General features: G+C 37.9%; 14 protein-coding genes and 1 non-coding gene across 15 annotated transcripts; 7 read left to right on the forward strand and 8 right to left on the reverse strand.

Annotated features, from left to right (window-relative positions):
* Positions 1–276: 276 nt before the first annotated feature.
* Positions 277–1,286, reverse strand: EV154DRAFT_535432 (GHMP kinase; the record flags this gene model as incomplete). Its single annotated transcript, XM_051604073.1, has 2 exons — positions 277–449; positions 509–1,286. 2 exons carry the CDS (start codon positions 1,284–1,286, stop codon positions 277–279), a joined length of 951 nt encoding a protein of 316 aa, XP_051463514.1.
* Positions 1,287–1,836: 550 nt separating this feature from the next.
* On the forward strand, positions 1,837–2,376 carry EV154DRAFT_546955 (40S ribosomal protein S20; the record flags this gene model as incomplete). The annotated part of the gene is made up of 3 exons (XM_051604722.1): positions 1,837–1,893; positions 1,958–2,004; positions 2,070–2,376. The coding sequence occupies exons 1-3, from the start codon at positions 1,879–1,881 to the stop codon at positions 2,374–2,376; spliced, it is 369 nt and encodes a 122-aa protein (XP_051463515.1). The 5' UTR covers positions 1,837–1,878.
* A 666-nt stretch (positions 2,377–3,042) lies between these two features.
* On the forward strand, positions 3,043–4,949 carry EV154DRAFT_116953 (major facilitator superfamily domain-containing protein). The gene is made up of 4 exons (XM_051593929.1): positions 3,043–3,398; positions 3,451–3,481; positions 3,539–4,485; positions 4,560–4,949. The coding sequence occupies exons 1-4, from the start codon at positions 3,387–3,389 to the stop codon at positions 4,941–4,943; spliced, it is 1,374 nt and encodes a 457-aa protein (XP_051463516.1). The 5' UTR covers positions 3,043–3,386; the 3' UTR covers positions 4,944–4,949.
* Positions 4,938–5,438, reverse strand: EV154DRAFT_490473 (uncharacterized protein). Its single transcript, XM_051599426.1, has one exon. It carries the CDS (start codon positions 5,423–5,425, stop codon positions 4,955–4,957), a length of 471 nt encoding a protein of 156 aa, XP_051463517.1. The 5' UTR covers positions 5,426–5,438; the 3' UTR covers positions 4,938–4,954.
* Positions 5,439–8,540, reverse strand: EV154DRAFT_434024 (alpha glucosidase). Its single transcript, XM_051596756.1, has 5 exons — positions 8,521–8,540; positions 8,278–8,432; positions 8,055–8,227; positions 6,649–8,001; positions 5,439–6,575 (listed from the first exon to the last, which is right to left on the reverse strand). The coding sequence occupies exons 2-5, from the start codon at positions 8,390–8,392 to the stop codon at positions 5,526–5,528; spliced, it is 2,691 nt and encodes an 896-aa protein (XP_051463518.1). The 5' UTR covers positions 8,393–8,432; positions 8,521–8,540; the 3' UTR covers positions 5,439–5,525.
* Positions 8,541–9,543: 1,003 nt separating this feature from the next.
* EV154DRAFT_t4 lies at positions 9,544–9,626 on the reverse strand. The gene has a single exon. It is a non-coding gene; the product is annotated as a tRNA-Leu (tRNA).
* Positions 9,627–11,633: 2,007 nt separating this feature from the next.
* EV154DRAFT_455231 (uncharacterized protein) lies at positions 11,634–14,686 on the forward strand. Its single transcript, XM_051597335.1, has 4 exons — positions 11,634–12,208; positions 12,281–12,599; positions 12,660–13,637; positions 13,692–14,686. The coding sequence occupies exons 1-4, from the start codon at positions 11,658–11,660 to the stop codon at positions 14,670–14,672; spliced, it is 2,829 nt and encodes a 942-aa protein (XP_051463519.1). The 5' UTR covers positions 11,634–11,657; the 3' UTR covers positions 14,673–14,686.
* A 156-nt stretch (positions 14,687–14,842) lies between these two features.
* On the forward strand, positions 14,843–16,336 carry EV154DRAFT_597929 (uncharacterized protein). Its single transcript, XM_051607020.1, has 4 exons — positions 14,843–15,075; positions 15,129–15,658; positions 15,719–16,061; positions 16,114–16,336. The coding sequence occupies exons 1-4, from the start codon at positions 14,859–14,861 to the stop codon at positions 16,176–16,178; spliced, it is 1,155 nt and encodes a 384-aa protein (XP_051463520.1). The 5' UTR covers positions 14,843–14,858; the 3' UTR covers positions 16,179–16,336.
* A 1,463-nt stretch (positions 16,337–17,799) lies between these two features.
* On the forward strand, positions 17,800–18,080 carry EV154DRAFT_410610 (uncharacterized protein; the record flags this gene model as incomplete). Its single annotated transcript, XM_051595407.1, has 2 exons — positions 17,800–17,870; positions 17,942–18,080. Coding segments are annotated over 2 exons (210 nt in total), but the record flags the coding sequence as incomplete, so codon positions are not given.
* Positions 18,081–19,303: 1,223 nt separating this feature from the next.
* On the forward strand, positions 19,304–21,322 carry EV154DRAFT_475907 (putative carotene-dioxygenase; the record flags this gene model as incomplete). The annotated part of the gene is made up of 3 exons (XM_051598002.1): positions 19,304–19,460; positions 19,529–19,963; positions 20,028–21,322. 3 exons carry the CDS (start codon positions 19,304–19,306, stop codon positions 21,320–21,322), a joined length of 1,887 nt encoding a protein of 628 aa, XP_051463522.1.
* Positions 21,323–21,396: 74 nt separating this feature from the next.
* On the reverse strand, positions 21,397–22,117 carry EV154DRAFT_557900 (uncharacterized protein; the record flags this gene model as incomplete). Its single annotated transcript, XM_051605460.1, has 2 exons — positions 21,397–21,407; positions 21,463–22,117. The coding sequence occupies 2 exons, from the start codon at positions 22,115–22,117 to the stop codon at positions 21,397–21,399; spliced, it is 666 nt and encodes a 221-aa protein (XP_051463523.1).
* A 56-nt stretch (positions 22,118–22,173) lies between these two features.
* Positions 22,174–22,807, reverse strand: EV154DRAFT_490484 (zinc-binding ribosomal protein; the record flags this gene model as incomplete). The annotated part of the gene is made up of 3 exons (XM_051599427.1): positions 22,174–22,365; positions 22,437–22,659; positions 22,805–22,807. The coding sequence occupies 3 exons, from the start codon at positions 22,805–22,807 to the stop codon at positions 22,271–22,273; spliced, it is 321 nt and encodes a 106-aa protein (XP_051463524.1). The 3' UTR covers positions 22,174–22,270.
* A 44-nt stretch (positions 22,808–22,851) lies between these two features.
* On the reverse strand, positions 22,852–23,498 carry EV154DRAFT_490487 (uncharacterized protein). Its single transcript, XM_051599428.1, has one exon. The coding sequence runs from the start codon at positions 23,251–23,253 to the stop codon at positions 22,954–22,956; it is 300 nt and encodes a 99-aa protein (XP_051463525.1). The 5' UTR covers positions 23,254–23,498; the 3' UTR covers positions 22,852–22,953.
* On the reverse strand, positions 23,473–24,842 carry EV154DRAFT_410534 (pre-mRNA processing factor 3-domain-containing protein; the record flags this gene model as incomplete). The annotated part of the gene is made up of 3 exons (XM_051595405.1): positions 23,473–23,991; positions 24,058–24,510; positions 24,585–24,842. The coding sequence occupies 3 exons, from the start codon at positions 24,840–24,842 to the stop codon at positions 23,473–23,475; spliced, it is 1,230 nt and encodes a 409-aa protein (XP_051463526.1).
* Positions 24,843–26,078: 1,236 nt separating this feature from the next.
* Positions 26,079–26,375, forward strand: EV154DRAFT_580714 (uncharacterized protein; the record flags this gene model as incomplete). The annotated part of the gene is made up of 1 exon (XM_051606621.1): positions 26,079–26,375. One exon carries the CDS (start codon positions 26,079–26,081, stop codon positions 26,265–26,267), a length of 189 nt encoding a protein of 62 aa, XP_051463527.1. The 3' UTR covers positions 26,268–26,375.
* Positions 26,376–27,928: the final 1,553 nt, after the last annotated feature.

A 27,928-nucleotide genomic window follows, 5' to 3' on the forward strand; every position in this document is an offset into this window, starting at 1 on the left:
TTAAACACTCATTAATATGCATAAATAGTTTCGGTGCACTGAATTTCCCTACCGTATTTTTAACATCCGTCCGTTGCTCTCCTGCCATTCAAACCTAATTCTTTAAAAATTTGCCGCTCCTTCTCCAAGAATAAACATGGACCGACTTACTAACAAGCGATCTCGAACTTGGATATATTTTCTTTGATACTGATAAAGTTATAGCTGCTGGTTTTGTGACAATAAGAAGATGTACAAGAACAATAAAGAAAAATGGTATTTCTTCTAACTTTATTATTAAAAATAGTGCTCCAAGGTATCACGGCTGGCTTGGAGAAGCCAATTCTTTGTCTCTCCCTTTGTAAGCGTAACAGCACCACTACCGGCACCACCCACTGAGGTTTCATAGCAGTCAAATCCTTCTCCTTGTAACTGTAACATGACTTGATCAATTAAGGTTTGAGGCACATCTTTTTTGTAGAAAAAAAAAGTTAACACGGCTTTTTTCATTGCGTTTTTCCTCACTTACCATCACGAATAAATGTCACGGCGCAACCTCCACCACCAGCACCCGTCAATTTGGTTTTCAAGCCAGACTCAGCAGTGATCATTCTAATTTTTTCTAAACTAGGATGGCTCACACCAAGACCCTCTAATAAACAATGATTCAAGCTTACCAAATCCTCTAATTCGTCCATTAAGGTCTCCTTGTCTTGAGACTTTTTAAAAGCGTCACAGCAGTGTAAGGCAATAGCATTCATAGAATCCAACATGGGTTCAATAATTAAAGGGTAATTTTTTCTTTTCTCGCCTACACCAGCAACAAGGGCGTTTGTGGATCTGGGGACCTTTGTATTTGTCAACAATAAGCGTAATGATTGAAATCCTTCTAACGTGGCAAAGCCTTGACCACGCATAAAGCTCTTGGCGCCGCCATAAGTAGCAATGGCATTATCGACGCCACTTGGGTTACCATGAAGCACCTGTTCTGCTTTAAATGCATAGGTATTGATCTTCTCCAAGTGTTGTTCTGATTGTGCAGACTTGGTGAAATCCGAAGGAATTTCCTTAAAGAGGATCAAGAGGGCGGTTGCTACGGCGACGGAGTAACTAGCAGAACTCCCTAACCCAGCACCGACGGGGAGGAAAGAACGAACACAGAGCGTGAAACCATGAGTTAAAGGAGTAGCAGACTTTTGCTCCATCATGATTAAAAGGTATAAGAATGCTAAAACCGCTTGACGTTGACTTGTGTCTTGTTCAATTTCGGTTAGTTCGTCCAGGCGAGATTTGAGCTCGGTTGGCATGTCAGTGGGATGACGGGTATCTAAAAAAAGTAAAGTTTTAGGTACGATGTTACACGCCTTTATTTCTTTTAAAGAATTACCTGAATCAGGAAAATCTACACTTCTCAAGGGGAATTGATGTAATTCCCAAGTTTTATCGACATTTACATCAGGTAATACTAATTCAATGATATTATCTTGACGTCTCTCGAGGAAAAGATATGATTTTAAGCCTAGTGATGCAGCTACTGCTGTCTAATATGCTTTGGTTTAGAGTTGTGTTGGTAGTCATTTTTATTATTATGAGTTTACTTTTTGGTATACTACAGAATGCTCGCCAAAAAGAATAACTTTTCCAGGTGCTGAGACCAATATGCGTTCGTTCATGTCGGTTGCTGTCATTGCACGAGATGATGAAGGTAGATGTGAAGGAAAAAAGGGAGGAGGAAAGGCAGCTTTTTTTGTTTCAATCCCAGTGTCAACGACAGAAGTCCGTCCCCCCCATCAAAAATAAATTTTCTATTTTTTGCGTGACTTTGTTAATTGATGGCTGGTCAAAAAAAAATTTGCAGGCTTCAGTTGAGAGTTTCTTTCTTTTTCATTTATACTAAAAATGTCTGCTATCGCTGTACGTACAAGGCAAAAAATATAATAAAGTTAGAATAATATAGTAACGATGTTGAATCTATTAGGCTAAGTCTGCTGCCAAGCCCGGATTGGAGGAACAAGTTGAGGCCAAGTATGTTTAAAGAGAATAATGGGATATAGAGAGTAAGAGAAGTTAACAGTTTTTCTCTCTTATAGGATCCATCGTATCCGTATTACTTTGACTTCTCGCAACGTCAAGAACCTCGAAAAGGTTTCCAGCGATCTTATCCAACGTGCTAAGGACAAGAACCTCAAGGTTAAGGGTCCCGTTCGTCTCCCTACCAAGGTTCTCCGTATCACCACCCGTAAGTCCCCTTGTGGTAACGGTTCCGAGACCTTCGATCGCTTCGAGATGAGAATCCACAAGCGTTTGATCGATTTGCACTCTCCCTCTGAGATTGTTAAGCAAATCACCTCTATCTCCATTGAACCCGGAGTGGAGGTTGAGGTTACCATTGCTTAAATTTTTTGATTTATTCTTATATCTAATACAAAATAAAAATCATTTGCAACTCTCACTTATCTAAAAAAAACTGACATCTTTCCCACTACTATTGTGATTTATCCAACTTGACTTAACACGGCAAAAAATTTTCTCGAGAAAGGGGGATAAGCCAATAAGAGCATTCTTGTCGTTGGTGGCTTAGCTTCACTTTCATTACAGCCTAAAATCAGGGGAGATTTTGGCTGGCTTAAAGTCTTCTCGCTGAAAGCTCATTACACATTGTTCATGTTCCAAACGTAATTACCTTTCTATCTTTCTATGACAGACAGCTACTTCAGCATGTCGAATACTGTGACATTAAATAAAGAGTTTCTGTAAAGCTAATATTGTGAAGACTTGGCTAGACGGGCAGTTAACTTTCAGAGATATATGTGATATCTTCTATCCGTTTAAGCCTCTATTTCCAAATTATGGATTAATTGACAATCTAATAACCAAAGTAGCAACTGGCTTGTCCGTATTCCCACGTCTATCATCTTTCCTATTTATTAACAGGAAGAAACAAGCAGCACATAAAAAGTGTTTTCAAAGACCGTCGACCATTAAAAAAGCTGGGTTTAAACTCCCTAAGCTTAAGTACGACTTAACAAGAGTGTTTTAGTTTAGTGCATATCGCTCCTTTCTTGTGCTTCTTTTTTAATTGTTGTTGCTGTATAATATCCACCCACCATGGCCTCTAACACCACACTCTTTACGGCTTTACCGACAGAAGAAGAACTTGTCAGCAATGGCCATTCCTCGGAGGAGAAAGACCCCGACCAAATATTAGACGGTCTATTAACAAAAGTTGGGTATGGTTTATTCCAAAAAAAACTCTTGGTAAAAATTAAAAAGGCCATCACCAAACTCTTTTTGATGTTTTATATGTTTAACACCCATGTTAGATTTTATGTGGTTTTGGATGGTTAGCAGATAATGTAAGAAAGAAAGAAAGTAAGAAAAATGTTAATTGTTAACACATTATTTAGATGTGGCTTCAGGTAATATATGAATAAATGCAGGACTCTGATTTGATTATTAATTTATGTTTAGACGATTGCAATTATATTGCCTCGTGTTCAAGGTGAGGAAAAAAAGGTAATTTTTTCTACCAAGTGATGGTGACTAAATGGCTATATAGATCATTATGACGTGCCTGATAGATGGATTGGTACACTTTCAAGTTCATTATTTGCCGGAATGACTGTAGGTGCATTCTTCTGGGGCTCATATTCTGACACAAAGGGCCGAAAACTGCCGTACACAATGACTCTTGTAATCACATCTGTGTTTGGTTTACTCTCCAGTTTTACATATGATTTTGCTAGCCTATGTTTCACCTTGTTTTTCCTGGGATTTGGTGTGGGAGGAAATATGCCGACAGACGGCGCCCTATATCTCGAATTCTTACCGAAGGAATATCATTACTTACTGACATTTATGTCTGTGTTTTTCTCATTCGGCGCAGTATTAGCATCTATATTAGGATACTTAATTCTACCCGGCTGGAGTTGCCCCGAAGATGAATTAGACTGTGATGTAAGCACACAAAATAACGGCTGGAGAATCATGCTGTTCACCGTCGCTATCATCACCTTCATCATGTTGATTTTAAGATCTTTGTGGCTGAAATTACCAGAGACACCAAAGTTTCTCATGAGTCAAGATAGAGCCAACGAAACAATCATTGTGTTGCAGGACATTGCAAAGATTAATGGAGGTAATATACATATCAGTAGACACGAGTTACCGGCAAAGCAGTCTCCGATATTGCACCCCAGTGATGGAGAGGATGATGTAAACGAAATGAATCAAATGCTAGCTCCTGGACAATCAAATCCGGTAGAGCTAAGCAACCCCAAAAGTCAAGCGAAAACCATTAAAATACTGCTTGGTCCCAAATGGAGAGTTACGACTCTCTTGATTTGGGCTATTTGGACATTTACAGCTATTGCGTATACAATGTTCAATGTGTTTTTACCAAAGTTTCTTGAAACACTAGGTTTCGAAGGAGAGGCTGTACCAACACGTCAACAAGTTTATTGGGATTATATGATTTACTCATTAGCAGGCGTGCCAGGATCTGTTGTAAGTTTCAGGTTTTTTTTTTTTTCAACTACCATTCTCTTGTTTGTTTAACAAATATGCAATTATCATATCAGATTGCTTCCTATTTAATCGAAACTCGATTGGGAAGAAAAGGAACGATGGCAATATCAGCATTTGGATCTGCAGTGTCATTGTTTATATTTTCAATTATCAGCTCACGCATCACTATGGTCTTATCATCATCATCCGTCTCATTTTTAGCCACATTATTATACGCTGTCATTTACGGTTACACACCAGAGGTCTTTGATACTAGTGTGAGAGGAACAGCAGTAGGAACGGCATCGGGATTAGGAAGAATTGCTGGTATTATGAGCCCAATCATCACTGGTATTTTGCTAACCATCAACACATCACTACCACTATATATTAGCGTAATTGGTTTTGCTATAGTTGGTTTTTGTGTCATGATATTACCCTTTGAGACAAGAAAATAAAATAACATTTTTTACTTTTTATTAATTTTGTTTTGTACCCAACCCAAGCTTTTTAACTTCTTTGCGACTGCTGGTGTAACGGCTGCAGTCAAAGATAGTCGTAAAGGCAATAGAAGGGTTTTATGAATGCCATATGCAATAACGAATATAGAGGTTAAGGAGGGCTTTTCGTTCACTTGTTGTGGATCAAGTGGGGTATGCTCCATTCCCAACACTCCTTTAGCTTTTCCAATCACGTAATCTTCAACTTCTCGAACACGATTGGCACCTTTCCAAGTAATGAAGCCCATGGTGGCCGCTAAATCGACTACGCCAAGAGCAAGGTAAACACCAATACCTACATAACCATATTTTTTCATAAATTGTCTTGGTTTAGACACGGGTGGTGGTTGCGCCGTCGTCATGAAGCGTGCGTGCATCATGCTATTGGTGGAAGGAACTGCTATTCTCTGAATGAATTTTCTTGTTACTATGAACGACATTTTTATTTTAAAAGAAGATAAACAGGAAATATAAAATTTGGGAAAAAAATGCATACTTCACATGATGTCATGTGTTACACGAGGAATATGGATGACACCATCAACTAAACTTCATGCTAAAACCTTGATCAAGAAAGATTGTGCCATCTGTCATTGTTGTAAGCACGTTTTTTATTCTTGTCGTTAAGAATTCTTTTCCGTAGATTGTTGCATTTAAAAAATGCAAGTCTCCTTGAGTCAATATAGTAATTTTACCAATACTCTCCGCGCCATGATAATTAAATTGACCATTCACAGTCAATGTGTTGCCCGTAAAGATAAAATTTATATTTGACTTTCTTTCAGGATTAATAGAGAATCCGTCATCTATATAAAGTCTTCCGAATGCTTGCTTGTATTCATCTAATGCTATGATAAGGTCGTAAGGGGTACTAAAAGTGTCTTTGACAAGTAGCTTAGGCGATTTTGTTATCATGATGGCTCCTCCCCGAATATGTATTGGAATATGTGTTAAGGGTGCATCCAGTGTAACGGAAAAATTATCTTCAGACCGATTTCTTAAAATACTGTAATCATACCAATCGTACCATACACCTGGAGGAAATTGGGCAATCACAGTAACTGCGTTTTCAACCAAGACAGGCGATACCAATATATCAGTTCCGATTAAGAATTGCTCGTCATTGTTTGAAAAAACATCAATGTGTTCCGGATATTCAAAAAACAAAGGTCTCCATACACCCGTACCCATTCGATTTGATTCTTCAAATAAGGTATATAAGTAAGGCAACAAACTGTATCTAATCCTTAGCGCGATACGACTTGCTTCAGCTGTGCTCTGCCAAATATATGGCTCTTGGTCGGTAGACCTATCATTGTTATGCATGCGAGAAAAGGGGTATAATGCACCCAATTCTATCCAACGCGTACACAGTTCTTCAGTTGCATCACCTACAAAGCCACAGATATCTGCACCCGAGAAACTGATACCAAACATTTGAAAGTTGAGGATATCTGCAATAGTTCCCTTCATATCCTGCCATGTTGATTGGATATCACCTGTCCAATGTCCCATATAGCTTCCACTACCTGCAAACGTAGAGCGACTTAAAAGAAATGGACGTGTAGAAGAATTGTATGCCAACAAAGCCTATTGTAGAACGTATCTAGTTATGAGTCTAAGTTCTGTATTTTAAGTGGACACATTACATAAGCAATAATACCTGTCTAGTGATGTACCCTTCAGCATGTCCATATAAGTTGTGAACATCATAATGCGAAATGTTCCCATAATGTTGAGCTGTCATCGCAACAGTCTTTTCTGATAAATTACCAGCTCCGTTATTAATGACGTATCTTGGATATAACAAATTTCTTGCCTCTTCGGCAGGTTGTCCCATAACCTCTAAAGCGGATTCTTGGAGTATGTGTAACCTCAATTGCTCCTCCTCTGTATTGAACCATGGCTCCATGTTAGGTTTTGCGGAATCATTGAGAGACCCACAAGATCCTAGACAGAATGAAGATGGCTCATTCATATCGATCCATATGCCATCTAGTTTAAGCAGGTCCATCCAGTCTATTATTTTTTTTTCCCAATACTTTGTGATATTGGGATGCCACCAATCAGGAAAAGTAGTGTAGCCAGGCCACACTTGCCCTATGTATTCCGATCCATCAACATTTTTTACAAACACATCCATGTCTTTGCCGGTCAAATATGGCTCATACATAGCATCTACTGGAATGGCTGGGTCTACCATCAATACAAGCTTCTGACCATTGTCATGTAAAGATTTTGAAAATTCAATCATTTTTTCTCTAGGAAATTGGATAGGATCAAAGGTGAAATCCTTTCTCTGATCCATATAATCAATGTCAATCCACTGAACCTCAAGAGGAATTTGGTTGTCTTTGTGTTTTTGTACAACCTCTTCTACATGGGAGATACTGGTATAATTATAGCGGCAGTTTTGGTAACCCAACATCCAATGCGCAGGCATGGTGGGCTTGCCAATCAAAGTTGTATAGGCTTGGACCACTGAATTAGGTCTGGAATCCTGAGGCACAAAAAAATAAAAATCTAGTATACCACCTATAGCCTTGTAGGTAATACGCTCCTCTGTATTGATTATATCCATACCATGCGCATTTAAAAGAAATGTACCATGCGCTGCACCATCTCCTTTACGAATATCCATATAAAATGTGTGGGAACCGTACATATTTTGATATACATCGTGTGAGTCTCTTGCAAACAGGGTAGTTACGTTACGAGTACGCTTAAATGGCGCCAAAGCTTCACCGAAACCGTATATGTTTGTACCATTGATTGGCAAGTGGGTTGATACTTCCAAGTACTGATCTTCAAAAACAAACGGTAGGCCGGCTGTATCAAATAAAGTAGCACCATCTCTCTTACGCTTGATTTGAAAACTAAATGGGGTTTCTTTATAAGTAAATTGATAATTATTATTGTTGCCTCTTCTTTGACCCCCTCCATTCTGTTTGGCAGGTCGTACCAAACCCAGAGGTGAATCCGGGACAGCCACTTGTTTTTTCTCACTATCGTATATCTAATAATAACATGTTGTAAAAAATTGAATGATATATCTTGTATTTTTCATACTTTGACATGAACCCTTTCGTTTGTTTCAAAACTAACGTCAACAATTAAATCTCGAATTAGATTACCGTATAAGCTCGAATTCCCAATTGCATGCAGAGACAAGTGTACTCCTGCAATAGTTTGGACGAAATCTGCTGCGTTGACATTGTATCCTTGTGCAGTCGTGGAAACATCTACAAAAGGGTCAGTAGTGCTAAGTCTTTGAGCAATTATAAAAACTTGCCATAATTAGGGAAATCGTAAAAGTTGGAGTACAAGCCATAGTTCGCTCTAGACGCTTTCTGCTGACCGTACACTGGAAAGAGTAGAATAAAGAAAACAAGTACTTGAGTTTTCATTCTTTTAAAATGAAGAAAGGACTTTTATGCATTAAATTGGGTAACATGATGGACGCCAAATGGTAGGCGTTTAAATTATACTCCTTTTTTTGATTTCTCGAAATCATTAATATTCAAAATTGCCTTAGCCACCTCAGTAGCATAAAACCGCAATGACTTAAGCTTTTGAAGAAGCTCCTCTATGTATAAATAAAAAACGATCCCTTCTGCATCTCGAGCATACACGTACTGAGCAATTGAAACCGATTTGCACCATATTTAACGACTCCTTTTTGGACAGAAAAACTTATAGAGGTAACTCGTTCTTATCCAGGAATTGATTTTCAGATTCTTCGGATCTTGGGATCCATACTTGATTAATATGTATAAACGGACAATATAAACTTTCCCATAAAGACGGTTTATTATATAGTAATCACAGTATTCGTAATCAATTGGATAACATAAATAGCCTTATAAGACCGAAAGGTCAATCTTTAGTTATTGCCTTTCATAATTTCGAGGATTAAAATAGATGTTAGTTTGATTCACTGTCTTTTTCTTTGATTCTCTACTGTCAGAACCGGATTATAACACCGTCAACAATGGCACGGCATTCTCTTATTACTATCGATGTACGATAAGACTTTCCAAGTTGGTATGATATGAGATTGCCATTGGTCACGTTGTGTCTAATATGCTTTAATCACTGATACTAACAAAAATCGTGTAAAGAGACATCGCTTCAGCACCAAAAATGTAAGAAGAGACACTTAAAAAGTTCGCGTGACAAAGACACCGACTTTTTATTTAGATGCATGTGTAGATTTGTCATCTGAGGTAACTGTCTTGTTTCCAAGATACTCAGATAATTAATTCGCCATTAAACTTGCTCTTAATACACAAATACGCAATGTGAGACTTTTAAAAATCATTCTAGTCTTTTATAATTTTAAGATCAACGAATTATGCAGTGTAGATATGATTAATCGAACATATGTAAAAGAACAGGAAGTATTCACCACTCAATCATTAATCCAAAATTACATAAATAGCCAGACATAGACCCACTTAACTGCAATATGAAGGATATTAGTTCATATGAGTAGGCTTAATAAAGCTGATAAAAACAAAAGTCTACAAACACTACAAATCCCAGTAGGAAATAAAAGTGAAAAGAGTGGGATTTGAACCCACGCCTCCGAAGAGATCACGACCTTAACGTGACGCCTTAGACCAGCTCGGCCATCTTTCCATATAGTGATGCGTGCGCAGTTTGGTAATGATATCGCTTTCGTTCACTTTAAAAGTGGCTTGGTAATATTATTTTGGTTATTCTTCTTTGTTCCTTGGTTCTGGTTCCCTCATTTGTGGAATGGCGCGTTAATCTTGTCTGAGAAATGGAGATCTAGTTGGTACTGAGTTTGGCGGTGAGAAAAGAGTTTCTAAAAATACGTGATAAAGACCCGACAAATAATATTGCGGTGAAACTATTTTTGGTGTTCTAGAAGTTTTTCTGGTATTCTTTCTCCGAAGGTTCAGTTCGCGTCTTTTTGCTGCTTTTCTAAAATTGGCAGGTTGTTAATTATCTTAGTCGGTTACTCGTGAAATTCTCTTCTTTCTCAGTTACAATTATTTTTATTGTTATTTCGTCGCTCTCTCTCGTATCTCACTTATTTTATTATTACCTTCCTGTTTTGTTTAGTTCTTTATTTTTCTTATTATTCATATTATTTCCATCATAGTTTTCCCGTACCCTTATTTGATTTACTCTATTTTTGTATTGTTCTCATCATAGTTTTTCCGTACCCTGTTATTATTTTATTCCATTTTCGTATTAGTTATTTTTGTACCATAGTTGACAGCTGTCAAAACGTCTATATAAGATTGTCTGATTTATAATAATAAACGTCATCGAATTCTTTCTTTCTGATAAACTTTACTTGTTTTTAAACACTTGTGATTTATCTTTACTTCTTTGCAGATTTCAAAGCTTATTAGTGCAAATCTATATCTTTTTGTCTGTATTCTTTAACAATTAGTCTTACAGTCTCCTTCTTGTTATTCTATACATTTGTTTATTCTTATTACTCTATACAAGGTAAACATAAAGACAATCAGATTCATTTCAATAGCTGAAGAATCAATTATTTTAATAAGTCATAAATGCAAAAACAAAAAATAAATCACGTGATATCACGTGCAAATCACGTTCGTGTGTTATGATTGGCTTAAACTTACAGGTTACCTGAATTACATATCGCTACACTGTTACGAAGATAAATTACAATCTATATGCAACAATGGTTTTTTGCATGTCTACGTCTATAAAAAAATATTCTCTAGAAATATTGGATTGCATAGATTTTTTTTAAAAGTTGATGGATGCGTAATTTGTCATCAGTACGAGAGAAATCTGTTGATTAGAATTGTCAAGTTGTACCAAGAAGACAACTTTGTGTCGTATAAATCAAGTAAAATGATGTAATCGGTGACATCGCCATAGGTTTCTTATTTTATTTTTTTATTTTATTTTTTTTAAATCTATTGCATAATTTGGGCTATTATAAGATAAGAGGCTCTGTCAGACAGTAAACCTCACAAGTACCAGAAATGTGAAAGATTAAGAAAAAAGGTTTTAAATTCTCCCAACAGATTGAAGGGGCAAATGTTACGCCCGAGACTCGCTTAAAATTTGGACATTCAGGTATAGATATCAAACCCTATCCCAAGAATTAATTGATTTTGCTCCAAATCTTGAACTATTAATCACATTTAATAATGATATTACTTGACACATGTATTTCACTCAACCTAGTTTCGCCAAAGATCTTCCATACGCGACACTTTATATCTTGACTTTGAGCTCATGTTTGACAAGGAGTATCACGAGATACTGTTATCAATTACGACCGTATCTTGCTGCAGGTGATTTGGTTCTACCTTCCAGAATCTGACTGATGGTGCAAGAATTTCGGCGGAATCGAGCTTATACCGAACTCGCATTCCCACATTATGTGTAACATCTACTATTAATAATGTAGATGGTTCCCACAAATTCGTATACATGAAAAACAGCCATGTTGATCAAGAGAGAGAATACGCTCCTCTCCCCCTGAGATAGGAGATGCTTGACAAGGTAAAAAGTTCCAAATACGGATATTTCAAGGTCACACAGGAATACCTGCACCAATCTCCGGGAGATTGTATAAAGTCCTATTTTTTCAGCTATTTTGTTTTTCTTTATCCTTTTTTGTTCTATACATACATATACCTCTACTTATAAATGTCAGGAAACGGATATTCGTCTATTCCTGAAAGTGGGGAAGGGTCAACCCATCACGATCCGTTGATAATTAAAGACCTTAGTCGCGCAAAAAAATTCGAGTTATATGTTCGTCGACACTTTTATCATATTCTTGCACTTGCAACAATTGCCATCATTTTAATTACCTTAGCAGTGTATTCAGTCCTTCCTGATTCATCCATATTCCCCAGTGAAGAATATCCCCATACCATTAAATCAGGCGTATCTGAATTCACTATGGATGAGGGTCGTGCCAAGTGCGATGCTATTAAAACAAGACCAAGAAACAAAAACCTACCCAACAAAAAGCGCGCTAATCCTAGAGCTGAACCTAAACAAATTCCCATCTTGATCAAAAATGCAATTGTTTGGGATGGTCAAGGTGAGGTGTTAAATAATGTTGATATCTATATCAAGAACGGTGTCATTAGTAAAGTGGAAAAAGATATTCAATTAAACGATTCTGAAAACGTAAAAGTTATTGATGCTGCCGGTCATGTTGTTGGTCCTGGTCTCGTTGATATGCATAGGTAATATACAAAACGGAAAAAGCATGTTTTGAAACCCCAGATTGTTTATGTCCCTCCTTTTTTTGTATACAGTCATATGGGTGTTGATTCATGGCCTGAATTTGATGGTACTCAAGACACAAACGAAATGACACAACCTCTTACTCCCTTTGTCCGTACAATTGATGCTTTTAATCCTTCGGATAATGCTATTCGTATCGTTGCATCAGGTGGTGTCACAACAGTTTTGGTTCTCCCTGGATCAGGTAATATTGTTGGCGGTGAGGCATTTTCGTTCAAGTTAAGACCCGTGGAAACTCTCAGTAACGAGGATATGCTTGTTCAAGCTCATATTGATGAGGAGGAAACTAAATGGAGATGGATGAAAATGGCTTGTGGTGAAAATCCTAAGGTACGGATTTTGAGAATTATGTGATTACGTAATAGTAATACTTAATTGTTTTGTTTGTAGAGAGTTTATGGAAATCAACGAAAGATGCCTTCTACTCGCTTAGGTGAAGCTTATTTATTACGTTCGGAATTATCTAAAGCACAAGAATTAAAGCGTGAGCAAGATGATTGGTGTGAAGCTTCTCAACATAGTCATTCCCGCTTTGACTCTGCCTTCCCTCAAGACTTAAGCCTCGAGTCGTTAGTATCTTTATTACGTGGTGAGGTTTTGCTCAACATTCATTGCTACGAAACACATGATATTGAGGCCATGGTTCGTCATTCCTTAGAATTCAACTTCACAATTTCAGCTTTCCATCATGCTCTTGATGCTTACCGTGTCCCTGCTATCTTACGACGTGCACATAATAACATTACTGTTGCAACCTTTGCCGATCATTGGGGATATAAAAAGGAAGCTTTCCAAGGTATCCCTGAAGCCCCCAAGATTTTGTATGAGGCTGGAATTCCCGTCGCTTTAAAAAGTGATCATCCTGTTCTTAACTCTCAACACTTGATTTTTGAAGCTGCCAAGACAACTCATTATGGTTTACCTCCCCAAGAGGCCTTTAAAGCTGTCACTTCTACTCCTGCCAACGCTATTGGATTAGGTCATCGTATCGGTTCCCTTAGAGTTGGTTACGATGCTGATCTTGTTATTTGGGATCGTGAGCCTCTTGAGCTTGGTGCCACTCCTTTACAAGTATTTGTTGACGGTGTGCCATTATTTGATGAGACTGTTATTAAACCTACCGTTGAAAAGAAAGTGTCTTCTAATGTAGCAGTTAAAAATGTCCCCAAGAAGCTTGAGGGTGCAAAGAGCTTTATTTTGAAAAATGCCGGCTATTCTTTCTTGGGTAAGAAGCCTACTGAGGGACCTATTCAGGTAGTTGTTGAAGATGGCGCTATTGTTTGTTCCGCTGCTGACTGTTCAAGCTCTTTTGCTTCGATCCAAAGCACTGTTCCTGAGTTTGATCTTCAAGGTGGTTACGTTCTTCCCGTAAGTTGTGTTATAAATTTTTAAAATATAATGTCACTAATTGGAGGTTTTAAGGGTCTTGTGGCTGTGGGGTCACACTTAGGTCTTAGCGTAATTGAAGCAGAATCAACAACCGGCGACGGTGTTGTAGCTGCATCTTCTTCGCATGATCCCAAATCAATTGTCGAAGCTATCGATGGGTTAAAGTTTGGCGGAAGAAAGTTAGAGGAGGCATATAAGGGAGGAATTTTAACGACTATTACTGCACCAATGTCGGATAATGTTGTTATTGGTGTCAGTGCAGCATTTAGAACATCTGCTGAATCTGTTCTTCAGGAAGGTGCTCTGATTTCTCCTGCCACCGCTCTTCATGTTCAAATTGGCGACTCTGTCAAATCCAGCCAATTCCCAACTGTCTCATCCCAAATTTCTTTCCTTCGTCAAATCTTCAGTGATAACTTGAAGGCAGATAATCGATATGGTCAAGCTGCTAGAGGAGAGATTCCTCTTATTGTCTCTGTAAATAACAAGGATGAAATCGCTACGTTAATCCGTTTGAAAGAGAGCACTTTCCCCGATGCTCGTTTAGCTATCTTGGGAGGTATTGAAGCTTATTTGTTGGCAGCACAATTAGCCAAGGCCAATATTGCTGTAATTCTTAATCCTGGTTTGTGCACACCCGCAAATTTCGATTCTATCCATTGTTTAACTGGTGCCCCACTTACCAACGGAACTGCAGCTCACGTTTTGAACTACCACGGTGTTAAGCTTGGTGTTGCAGTTGCAGATGACGGATTAGCACGTAATTTAGCTTGGGATTCCGTTTGGTTTGCTGCTACTTCCCCCTCTCAAGATATGGAGATTAGCGAATTTGATGCTATCAAATTTGTCACTACCAACCTCCAGGAAATCTTTGGTTTAAAGACAGGAAATGATGTGACTCAAACTTCTGAAGAGAAGGAAGAGTTTGTAGTTTGGTCCGGAAGTCCTTTGGATGTACAAAGCCGCATTTTGTTTATTCATACTAAGAATAGCGGTATTCATTATCCCGTATAAATATTACCTCCCCTGTGCTTTTTGTGCTTAATAAAAAAAAAGAGATTACCCAAAACATTTTTTCCAATGTGTATGTTTTTCATCCAATAATGTTGCAACAACGCAAATATCCCCGCGCCTTGACGTTTATTTTAGTGTGCATTTTTGGTGCATGTCAAGCTCTTTACCCCCTTTTTCATTAATAAAATGCGTGGCTCAATCACATGGTGGCTACTTGTAACACTAACTGTGTTGGTGTCTTTGGCACTTGCATCAAAGGATTACTATAAAATACTGGACGTCCCTCGCGATGCACAAAAGGCTCAAATCAAGCGACATTTTAAAAAGTTGTCCAGAGTCTATCATCCTGACAAGAACTCTGGTGATGAAGCCGCCTCACAAAAGTTTATGGAAATTGCTAATGGTATGGAAATCTATATGAAGATGAAGTTTATTGCTGACAATTATCTACCATAGCGTACGAAGTATTAATGGACGATGAAAAGAGATCCATTTACGATCGCTATGGCGAAGAAGGTTTAAAGAATGGAGGAGGAGGAGGTCATGGATTCGGCGGTGGTGGAGACCCTTTTGATATTTTCTCCCACTTCTTTGGAGGAGGTCATGGACATAGACAGGCCCAAGAAAAGAGAGGACCTGACATTGCTATTCCTCTTGAGGTTACGCTCGAGGATTTATATAACGGCGCAGTCATTGAAGTAGATATCTCAAAGCAGGTATTATGTGATCATTGCCACGGAAGCGGTGCTCGTCGCCCTGAAGATATTCACACCTGTAATACTTGTGATGGACGTGGTATGGTTATCAAGCGTGCGCAAGTAGCACCTGGCATGTTCCAACAATTCCAACAGCAATGTCAAGCTTGTGATGGCAAGGGAAAAATTACCGAGCATCTTTGCCCCTCATGTTCGGGTCATAAGGTTCGTAGAGGAAATGAGAACTACTCTATTCATATTGAAAGAGGCATGAATGATGCACAAAAGATTGTAAGTATATGCATGAATATTTAAATATATATGATTGTATTAATTAACGTGTCACATCAGATCCTCGATGAAGAAGCAGATGAATATCCTGATACTATTCCCGGCAACGTTATTTTTGTCACCAGAACAGCGCCACATCCTGTGTTTGAACGTAGAGGCAATAATTTGTATACCAAACAACATATCACATTGATCGAAGCTCTTGCTGGTTTCAAAAAGACGATGACTCAATTGGATAATTCAATTATTGAATTAGAAAGAGAGGGGGTGACACAATATGGCTTTGTTCAAACAATCAAAGGACAAGGTATGCCACTTCAAGAGAACCACTCAAGACATGGTGATTTGTTTGTCGAATATCAAGTTATTTTTCCAACCGAAGTGGATTCAGAAACCATCGAATGTAAAGTATCACGTATTTGGGCTGCTAAAAAAAATACTAACCTTCGTTTTAGATTTGAAGAAAGGAAGTAAATTTGCGCCAAATAATGGGCCTAAATTGGTCCATCAAGAGCTTTAGACAAATATAATAATGCCCGTAGTATACAAAATCGTATATATAGACAGCTTGAATGGTACCACATATCACATGGAATAACCTTTTTTATACACAGTGATAATCAGTGGACATAATACAACATGTTACTTAAATAAACAAACTCTTTTTTTACAAATTATCCCGCTTGTTATCATCATACCGCTGAAGTCTATTCAAATGGTACAACTCTGTGGCGAGTAAATATTTATTCTGCGAAAAGCAATACAAGCCAATAATCCCTGGACTATAGAATATTAATAGATCCCGAGTATAAATATTACTTTTGTCATTTGATGTTTTAATAATTGCTAATCTGAAGAACTATTTGTTTAATTCTATATCTTATTCGACTTAATAAAGTGGTATTTAAGTTCAAACAGTATCACTTTTGGATTTTACTTTAAATTATGTTCTCCATGCAAAACAGGTAGGTACAAGTTACCCATTTGGGGTTACAGTACCTGTCCCTGTCATCATCGGAGTGGTCAAGATTGAATATTGGGGAAGATGGTGCCGGTCAGTTATCAAAAGCATCATTAAACATGGCAGCAATACTTAAGCAATTTGGTTTAAGCGTTTTCAATTGGCGTATCTACATGACGACAAAGAGGTTTAAAGTAGTCTACCAAGAAAGATCGAATTCAGCAGACTATTGACATATAGACCACAATTGACGAACTTAAACGCGCACACATTTTCCTGGGTACCGAATATTTGCAAGTTTCTAATGATAACAGCCTTTTGTTTTTTTTGCTTCCCTGACATAACTAATAATCATCAATCTTGCATTTTGATTCGGCCGTAAGCTTAAATTTGTCGCTGTAAATTCTGTCCAAACTGGAAGCCGCTTTGGCGGTTTCAACATGGCATGTATCAACGCCATATTATGAAGATTTCCCAGGTTTGGGCTCTTGAGTTTTGGCCGGGATTTCTGTAAGTCTTTCAACTTTCACAATATTGATTACTTTTATACGATAAAAAAAAAGGGAAGAAAAAGGTGTGTGAACGAGTTCCTTTTGATAGACTAATAAATTAACTATGTCAGGACGATCTAATTGTTTATTTAATCAAGAAAGTGCAGATGTATCGATTTTAAGTAAAGGCTCAAGCAATATGGCTGATTAAACATTTAAATCATCCTGACGCAAACAAATTTTGTTTATCAGTCTACGAATAAAACCTGTTCACGCACTTTTTTTTCATTCTTTTTGTAAATATTGTGAAAAGGTTAGTTGATAACGCTTGTTTTTTCAAGAAACAAAAAATTAGGTGATTGACACGTAGTTTGTGTATCAAAAGCTCGAGCGAGTTTGGTCTTCAAAAGAAGGCATTTGAGCGAGATTTTCTATCTTCATTTCGAACACCAATTGAACATAAAAACGATGACACAAGAATTCGACTTTTGCAAACTATGTCGGAAAGACTTGTAAATAGGTCATCAGTGGTTAAGGTTTTTATGCCGCCTTGCTCATCTTCTTCTCAACAACTCGCGACAAGGAATATGAAATAACAAAAACTTATGAAGCAATTGGACGATTATGAAAGCACACAGAGTAAGTAGTTAGATCTAGTGAAAAAAAATCTAAACTTGATTTTCCACACAAAACTTTATTTAGTAATCCTAGAATTCGCTGGGCTCTCAACAAACGCTAAAGATATCACGAATTTTGTAGAGTAAGGTACAAAATATATACATACAATAAATTTTAGAAAAATGCTAAAGAAAATTATGGCTAATTCAATAGAGACAATACGAATGTAAAAACGATCATAGTCGATCATCTGCCACACCAAAATGAAGTCCAGGTTTACAATAAGGAACATATACTAAACGATCCAACAGCTTTTCAAGACTTTGAGTGTAGGACAAGCTGTGTCCAATGATCAAAATGATCAGTTTTTTTTTGGTTTTTTCTTAATTTTCTTAATAACTTTATATCTTATAAATACAAAATTGGCTTCCAAAAAATATAGTCTAAAGATTTATAAGATTGACTTATAAATTGATTATATTTCATTATTACGTACCTATTTATAATTCAGTTATTATCCTCAAAATTTGACTTTCCAGGATACATCTTTAAAGACAAAATGTACTGGGTAATTTTGTCAGGTTTGGCATGAATCACTTGGACAAAAAAAAAAAAAAAGTAACACAGCACATTTAATGAACGTAATTTTTTTAAGTCTCTTTACAAAATAACAAAAGTTAGCAATTTTTTTCTGAGTGTACGAATAATTTATGATGTAAGTTTTTTTTGGAAAAAGAGGGAGAAATAAAAAGAACAAAGAAATGCAAAAAAATAAAGTTATATTTCAATGTGCGATCTGACAATGATAATGCTTTTACAGATACTACACCAAATCCACTTTCACAAATCTATTCGTAAAACACATCACCGTGGGCATAACAAATGCCTTTGGGAGAATAATTCAGGCACCACCAATTCATAGTACAAGAACCATCTTGTTTCAAAAGGTAAGATACAGAGATAATGAATTAAAGCGATAGTAGTGCAAACATACAGCTTTAAATAGGAATCCAACCCCCTACTTTCACTTTTATATGTCTGTGTAGCTTTCTAGAAAACATTTATTGCTATTTTAGGGCTGGACCCCAAAAGCATCATAATAATACATACAAGTACGAGGTGGAACGGAGACAATTATTTAAAAAGGAGGACATTGAAAGAATTCAGCAAGGTTAAAAAATACAGAGAATACTAGAAAGATAAAAGAGGAAAAACTAGTGACAAATAGAGCCGTAAATCAGATTAACACAGCCTCTATCAGTGTACCCAAGAACACGGCCGTTACCATCACTACAAAACTACATCATAACAATAAATTATAAGGGGTGGGAGATCTTTTCTGCTGAATATGGGTAAAATCAACGAGAAAACCATGTTTTTAAATTGCGCACATCATGCAAAAAAGTATAATGAAATGTCAAAAAAATACTTTCTTTTCCCCCTATTTGTGGCACCATACTAATTGTAACAATGAAACAGATATATAAACAGTATTTTATTCATAGATATTTCAGTTTTTTTTTTCTTCTTTATATTCTTATCAAAGTCTTTTTTTATACTAAGGAAATAACAATAATGCTTACACCTGCTAGTTCTAACCCTAATGGTAAACTCAATGAGGCTGCGCCTTCCCCGGTAGGATTCAAAAATGTTCCAGCTGTAGAGTCGCCTGTGGAATTCAAGCTTGAAGGACAAATTCCGTCTTGGGTTAATGGTGTAATGTACCGAACAGGTAACAAAAAAAAAAAAAAAAAAAGAAGGTAGTCATCATTAGCAGCCAGCTTATCATATCTTCAATAGGTTCGGGCCGTTATAATATTCTTTTGGATAACGGCGATACTTTTCATATTGGTCATCCTTTTGATGGTCTTGCTATGCTTCATCGTTTTGAAATTTCGGGAGAAACACAAACAGTCAAGTACAATTCCCGACATACCTCGCATGGTGTTGAAAAAAGAATAGGCCAAAGAGATCCTACTCTCTTGACATTTGGTCCAGATCCTTGCAAAACCATCTTTGGTCGTATTCAATCTGTTTATCATCATATCTCCAAGTTTGGTTCTAACGCTGTACTACAAGAATCTGATGCTGAATTTGATATGGTAAATGTAACCATCACGCCCAACTTCCCTTTGGGTGAACGATTGGAAAATGAAACTGGTGTCAAGCGTGGTGAAGCCCTCGTTGTCAAGAGAGATGCCAACACGCTTCAAGTAGTTGACCCCGAATCATTAAGTAAATTTTTTTTAATTTTCAACAATCGACCTTTTTTTTCTCTAACATACAAGTTTTATTATAGAACCTCTCAAGATGTTTACCTATGGTCATGTCAGCAAGCAGCTGCAAGGTCAACTATGTGCTTCTCATCACCAATACGATGAAGAAACTGATGAATATGTTAATTTTATGGTAAAGCTTGGTCCCTTCCCTACTTTTCAATCTTATTCTATTGGGCCCTACTTGCCTTCTCCTGTGGCAGAGAAAGAAAAGATTGCTGCCCCTGAACCAAGACTTCATCAACCTATCTGGCGTCATCTTGGAGCATGGAAGACGTTAGAGGCCCTCAAGCCATCCTATATTCACTCTTTCAGTATGACTAAGAACTATATCATTATCCCCAACTTTCCTTATTACTATTCGTTGGGTGGTCTTTCTGCCATTTACTATTCTTCAGCCTATCAAACCTTTTACTGGGATGAAACACGTCATACTTTATTTCAGGTTATTGACCGCCATACTGGTAACCATGTTGCAACTTATGAAGCCGATCCATGTTTTGCTTTCCACACAGCCAATGCGTGGGATGAAGAAGTAGAATTACCCGGCGGGCGTCGAGAACGTGTCATTTATATGGATTACTGCATGTATGAAAACACGGATATCGTCGATGCAAGTTTTGAACTGGGAAAAACACCTACTGGAAAAATGGATCTGGACCGTGTTCAACCTGCTCGCTATGTTTTTGATATGAATACTTCCAAGAAAGAAACTAATCAAATCGCACCTTCTCAATTCCGTCGTTATCGTCTTGGCAATGTGCCCGTTGCTCAACCTGGCTCTGAAAAATGGACCCCTTCTTGGTCAAGTAGTTTCGACTGGGCGAAAATGACCGCATTCAATAAGCGTCGTGTTGCTTCTTATACCATTATTGGTCACGATCTTGAAATGCCTCGATTTAACCCCAAATACAACCTGAAGCGGTACAGATATTGTTGGGGTGTTTGTGAATCTCAACATGCTCCTTCATACGCGTCTGGATGTATAGTGAACGGTTTGATTAAGCTTGATTTGGACAAGCCATATTTGGGAGCAAATACAGATGAAGCTAGTCCGGCTAAAATCTGGGACGAGCCTGGATGTTCGTGTGCAGAGCCTATTTTTGTTCCTAATCCTGAAGGCAATGCAGAAGACGATGGTATTATTATGTCGATTGTCAATACCACTCTGGAAGATGGTAGTGAATCATGCTTTTTATTGATATTGGATGCAGCTTCTCTTGAAGAAATTGCTCGTACTACTGTAGGCGCATTCAATGCGGTAACATTGCACGGAAGCTTTGTAAATCAACATGGAAGAGGAGTTGCCGTAAATTAAAAAAGTTATTTACAATAAATTTTTCTTATATTCTTTACTAAATTTTGACCATCGATACCAAGCTAGTGCTTGTATTAAGCAATCGCTAAGATCGTCTTTTTTCTTTTCGTTTTTAAACATGGCTTTAAAATGATCGCTACATTTAATGACGGTGTTGGTATCAAGCCAATACTGAACTAGCAAAGTGCTAACTTGCTTCTTGTGGTAATACCCTTCTTTTATCTTATTGAAACGTTCGGGATTATTTGCAATAACCTGATCTAATTCTGGTTGCCAAAGGGAGTTGACAGCTTGTCCAAGAACGGGTTTCATCGTAAGTTGTGGACGATTGATTCTTTCAGTCGCTTCGTATAATCCTCCCCACAAAATAGCTTCAATTGAATTGACCCGTAAGATAGGTTCTAAAATACTTATGGAGCCATTTGAACGTGCTCGCTGTTGTTCTATCAAAACTTTATCAGCGACCTTTAAGTGGTCCTGAATTCGATCTTTAATGAATTGTCGAATGACGGGTGCGGTAACAGAAGGATGGAAGGACGGCAAGTCAAAATCAACAAGGGCCCAGTCAACTATTTCGGCATCCTTGTTTATATGACAAAAGGCAAAATTGCGATATCCTAAGTCAAATGACAGAACAGAGGCGCAAGTGTCCTCAGGTTCTGATTCAAAATGGTGAGCGAGACGTTGTACGAGTTGACTCTTGTTTCCTGATGATAATATTCCACTTTGTATCGCCAGTTGTCGAAGTTGTACGACCTTGTGTGCTGTTAAGACTTCAGAAAACCGTTTTAACATGGAGCCGCCAATTAAAAATTTTCAATGGGAAAGGTAAAAGAGAAAGAAAAGAGTGATTTGTGTTCAATGATCAATTTAATTTTTATTTATATAGATTATATAAAGCTGAAAAAAAGAGGGAACATTGACGAAGCGACAGACAAAGCGACAAGCTTAGAAAACAAGGGCAGCACCCTTGGTCTTCTTATCACCACCCAACTCGAAGTGCTTACATCTCTTGATGGCGAGTTGCATCTTGTACTTACAGGCTATAATACATAATTGGAGTTTAATAAGGCTGAGCTATTGACATTGTTTTACTACTAAAAATTAACTTTACCGGTACATTCGAGACGAAGGACAATCTTCTTGGTAGTCTTAGCCTTCTTGTGGAAAACGGGCTTGGTTTGACCACCATAACCGGCTTGCTTACGGTCATAACGTCTCTTACCTTGGGCGAAAAGAGAAGCCTTACCAGCCTTGTATTGAGTGACCTTGTGAGGGGTGTGCTTTCTGCACTTGGAACCCTTACAATAGGTATTTCTGGTCTTAGGAATGTTGACCTATTACAAAATCGATTAATTCAAATGTCCACTTTTCAAAAAAAAAAAAAAAATCCATCGCATCCAAAATTGTTGATATGTCGTGTTCGTCTATTTTTTCGGCGTGTTTCTACTAAATGGATGGATGGATTATCGATCAACTCACCATGATTAATTCACACAGAAAAGAAGAGGATTCTTTACACTCAGTGGTTCTCCCAGCACTTCCTATGCTCCAAGTTAAAACTCCCCCTTCTCCCCCCACTATCCGGGACGGGATATGAAATCGTCAAAATAGATTTTTTATTGTTATGTTTAAAGCTGTGGTTGTCTTGCAGCCAGTTCTTCATCCGTAGCTAACAAGGCAGCATCCCAGTAGTTCTCCACATTCCATTTACCCAATTCTTCACGAGCCATCTTCTCACTTTGGAATGAGCGCCATGTGAACTTTTTAAATGATCTGTTTTTAACCGCACCTGTCCATACTAAGAAACATTTATTCTCCTCGCCTTCGGGAAGTCCAAAAGGTGCGGGATTATCAACGTCCATAGCAGTTTCATCTTCTACTAAATTCTTTGGTGGTGGCATATCGTTCCAGTCGATACGTCTTAACATGAGTCTTTTATATGCCTTGATTGCTTTAGGCCCTCCTTCCACAATCACAATATTACATTTGGGATGCGTAATGACAATACCTGTCAATTGATGCTCCTTTGCGTTGGTCTCAATCTTATATCTATGCTTAGGATGAGTGCAAGATTTAACCCTAATAATACGATATCATTAGTTTTTCATGCAAAATATCAATAATTAATACCCCGGTCTGCCTCTTCCTTACTTAAAGACCGCAACTTCATTACTCGTCTTTTGATCCTCCTTCAATTTATTCAAGATCTTTGCTCGTCTTTCATCCGGTGTTAATTTACGCTGTTCGTTTGCTTTATCGTGCATCTTTTGACGAAGTTCCATTTCCTTTCTAACCTTGGCTTCGACCTTTGTAGGATCTTGGATCGCCTCTTCACCCAAAACCTTCATCAAATTACTGATTTTAACCTTGGGAGCATCAGGCTCCAATAAACCCAATCTGATCTTATCACGCTTATCCTTTAATGCTTCAGCTCTTCTTTGTCTTCTCATCTTCTTACGTTCTTTGGTGGTCATCATTAAAGATCTCACAACAGGTACTGCGTTTATTTCGCTAGGAGGTCGAATGACTACTGGATGATGCACATACATGGTGACCAAGCTATCCAATTTGTCTGGGTTGATCTCACTGGTATCGTTTAAATCATCGTATGTTTTGTTTGCTAAAAAGGGTGCATCCCACCACTCAACAGCTGGTGGTGCAACTCTCTTCATAAATGTATGAGTTTTTTTTTATGAATTTTGCACACACGTTCTATCTTTTTGCGTTTTTACCTTTATCACTTTGTCAGATACATCGAATTCAGTTTGCATACCAGCCTTCTTTACATTCTCGGTAATTTCCTGCTTTAACTTTTCGAATTGTTGTTTTGCTCTCTCCTCATTAGCGATATTGATATACTTTCCAGGCTGGACAAACTTCATTGGACGTGAACGACGCGAGACAGGTGCGATTTTCACACCCATGGTTGGATCGAAATAGGGATTCTTTGTAGGGTCGGTAAAATCGGCAGGTACTGAATCTTCTAATTTCATAGGCTTCTTTTCTGCAGCAGCAGCTGTAGCAGTCAGTTTTTGTTGTTTCGTACGTTGAATAGCTTTGGAATTCGTAGTTTCTCGACGGGGTATAAGGCCGGTATCCATCATGGCTTTAAAATCAAGGTTGCCAGATTCATCAAAAGGTAATGCAGCTGGTTTGGTCTCACTGACTTTGGCATTAGGACGCAACTACATTTAAGTTTTTAAAAAGAAGATATCAATATTCCATGCTTGATGACATTAGCTAAAAAAACATTACTTACAGCGGCTGCTGCTGCAGGATTACTAGAAAGTCGAGACTTGGCTTCGGCAATGCGACGTTGAATTTCTACCAAATTGAGGCCACCACCGGAACCCTTTTCAGGTGGTGGAGGAATGGCAGAAGTTGGTTGCGTGGGCGGTCTTTGCGGTCTTTGTTGTCTTTGTTGTTGCGGTGGCGGAGGTCTTTGACTTGACTGCTTTGGGGGTAAATGATTTTGAGGTGGTCTGGGTGCAGCTGTCGACTTTTGAAATTTGGCCATTTTAGCCATAATCTCTGCTCTTTTCGCATCGATAAGTGCTTTCTAGTGACAATTGTAAGGTTATTTACACGTAAACACAACTAGTCACTACATACCTGTTTCGAATCAGACATCTTTTTTTAAAACCAAAAATCAAAACACGCTCTGGGAAAGGAGGAAATATTGGGTGGGTTAACAAAAAAAGCCTTTAGTACGTCACGCGCAGTTTGAAGAGTATAACCAGTCACGTATGCGAAATCAATGCGAACCTCTACAAATCAGAGTAAACCTGGTTCATCCTGTGTTGGTGTGCTTTATGTCGAGGTACACCATAGAGAAAAACGAACGCTTTTGAAAGAGCAAAGTTTAGACTCAGGCTTTATTATCCAAAGATAAACAAGAAGGCAAATTTATACATTTAGAAGAACACAGTGTTAAGGATAATAGGAATCTGGCTCGCGTGAAGGGTTACTTCAGCTAACCTGAATTTAAAAAGGAGGAGACAGAAACAGACTGGAGTTAATAATAAACTGCACCAAAAATAACTATTTGACTTTTTAAAAAGCAATTTGCCAGTAGTCTTGGGCAAAAGGTCCAGTTCAACCAAGGTAAGCTTGGCAGATTCTCCTATATGATAAGTAAAAGGTTGGAAAAAGATCTAGTCAGATACTTATATGCCTTACAGTTTCACTGGCTATACAAGAAAACATGAGGGCAATATGCCAGAAAAGCCCCAATTAAAACCTTTGCTACTAATATGTGCGTTGTTCTGTCCCCATATAATGTTATGAAGCGGGGAGCTTTGAAGCGGGAATCCTCAACTCCACGTTTAAAATTTCTCGGGAAATCGCAAATTACGTTCTAAACATAAGAATATCAACCATCTGTTGAGAATCGGGCTTGGCAATAATTCAGGTCATGATATCCTATACCTCCACACAACTTCTTAAAGCTGCAAACAACCAAAAGCTTTCAAGTTTAGTCGCTTATAATTCTCCTTAAAGTTACCTAACTCCAGAAAGTTATCAATTTCAGAAGAAAAACAAACAAACACTTGTTTGTTCAAAGCCCTTAGATTGCTGCTATGTAAAAACTACATTAGCTATATTATTAAATTGAAAGATGGTCTATTAATACGGTACTACTTGAAGATAATCGACTTCGATTCAGTTACCAAGAAACCTAACGTGGATTCGGGAATGTAGATCAATTCAGTTACGGAAAACACTCGAGCAATTGTGTATATTCATACAAATCATGCAAGACATAGGCACTACTGTACCTAAAACAGCAGTAAGTTGTAGTATTACACAACAAAGTGCTTATAGGCTTTTCACGTATTTCAATCATTTCAACGGTAATACACTGTCTGGTTTTGCTCCGAAAGCCAAAAGTAGAAGTACAGAACAAAAAAAAAAACCCCCCTTCAGAATCCAAGTGCCTTGACTATCGCCTGTTATCAATACTCGGATGGACCGAAGAAGAAATTCTCTAAACTAAGAAGACATCCATATTCCTTCCTCATGTAAGCGTGCAACTAGAGTGAATGCGGTTGGGTACAGCATAGTGTTCGAACTTTTCGAGCTTGCACCGATCTTGCGCCAGTTCGAACGAAGCTCGAACCGAGTTTTTGTACTCGAGCTTGCGCCACTTTTTTTGGGTTCGAGCGAGCTTCGATCGATGCTCGCTCGAAGCTCGCTCGACTAAAATGTCGATAGTAGTCACTTTAAAGTTAAGGTCCTTGAAAGACTACAGATGGCATTTCCCCTTGATTTTAATCTTTTCTTCCCTTTACCATTTTTTTTTATTTATGCTCTAATAATTCCAATTAAAATGCTTTGGACTTTTATTTAATTGTACAACCAGCAAACACATTTACCATAGAAAATGAAACAGTGTTGCACACTATACCCAACTAAGCCAATTTTTTACAGCAACCATAGTAACATGGCGTAGCAGAATTAATGTAAACTTTCATGTTCACAAATCCAAATGTATTATAATTATAGATGCAGTAACAGTTTGATTTAATTATCCGAATTTGGTGTTAAGGCTGGTGAAAAAAAAAAACTTTTTCTTTTTCCAACTTCTATTTCAATAAATAACAATTTTATTATCATAATTTTCTGTAATTAACATCACTTTGACGTGCACTTTGTGTAATAAAAAGGGCGAGCGAGTTCGAGCTATCGTATTCGCAACCGAGCCGAGCTTAAGAAACTTCGAGCGAGCTCGAGCTGCAAAAAAACGCATCCGAGCGAGCTTCGACTGGAACACGATCGAAGCTCGCTCGAGAGTTTCGATCTTCATTCCGAACACTAGTACAGCAGACCTAAATGCAAAGCAAAGTCCAAAAAGTCTTGGTGGTAGTTGAAATACTCTGTTGCATTTAAAAATGCAATAATGCGAAACCAAGGGACATGGCAGCTACGAATATTTTGTAAAAAGTCATTTTTTTTTAGATATTATTCAGTTACTGTACTAGAAGTAACAGGTTTTCACATAGACATTGTTTGTACTCACTGGTTAATTCTATCTTAGTTTAAACCTTACAGTTCTAGAATAAGATTCGAAGAAAAACGTGCCACAAAGTTTCTGGTAAAGATAAAACTGGTCAGGCTCTAGGGGATGGAGTGTCATACAGTGGCTCCACCCCCAAAGTTCGTTTTCCAATTAACCAAAGTCGCTCTGGTCTCCGACTGAAATTCGCTTGTCTTACAGCCCAAAGTTCGCTTTTTTATTGGCCAAAGTTCGTTTTTGCAAATGGCTCAAATTCGCTTTTGTTTCGCTCAAAATTCGTTTATGTTATCATTGAAGTTCGTAATTTTATTGAAGATCTAAATTGACCAAAGGCCCATCAAAGTTGTCGCTTGACAGCGGTCTTTCATACTTTCATACTTTCAACTAAACGACTTGCACACTGAACGCCATTTTTTTTCCATTCCTCTTGCAAGACTCTTCTCAAATCATTCTTGTTTCTACTAGCCGTTCTAGAGCATGCCAGATATGCTCGATGGGGTTCAGTCAGAGCTTTGAGCGGGTTAGTACTCAAAGCCTCTGATCATGTGGCTTTCTTTCCACCATCGAGCATATCCACTTGTATGAAA

This window comes from Mucor mucedo (genome assembly GCF_025094135.1).
Source record: "Mucor mucedo strain NRRL 3635 chromosome Unknown EV154scaffold_2, whole genome shotgun sequence".
Lineage (NCBI taxonomy): Eukaryota > Fungi > Mucoromycota > Mucoromycetes > Mucorales > Mucoraceae > Mucor > Mucor mucedo.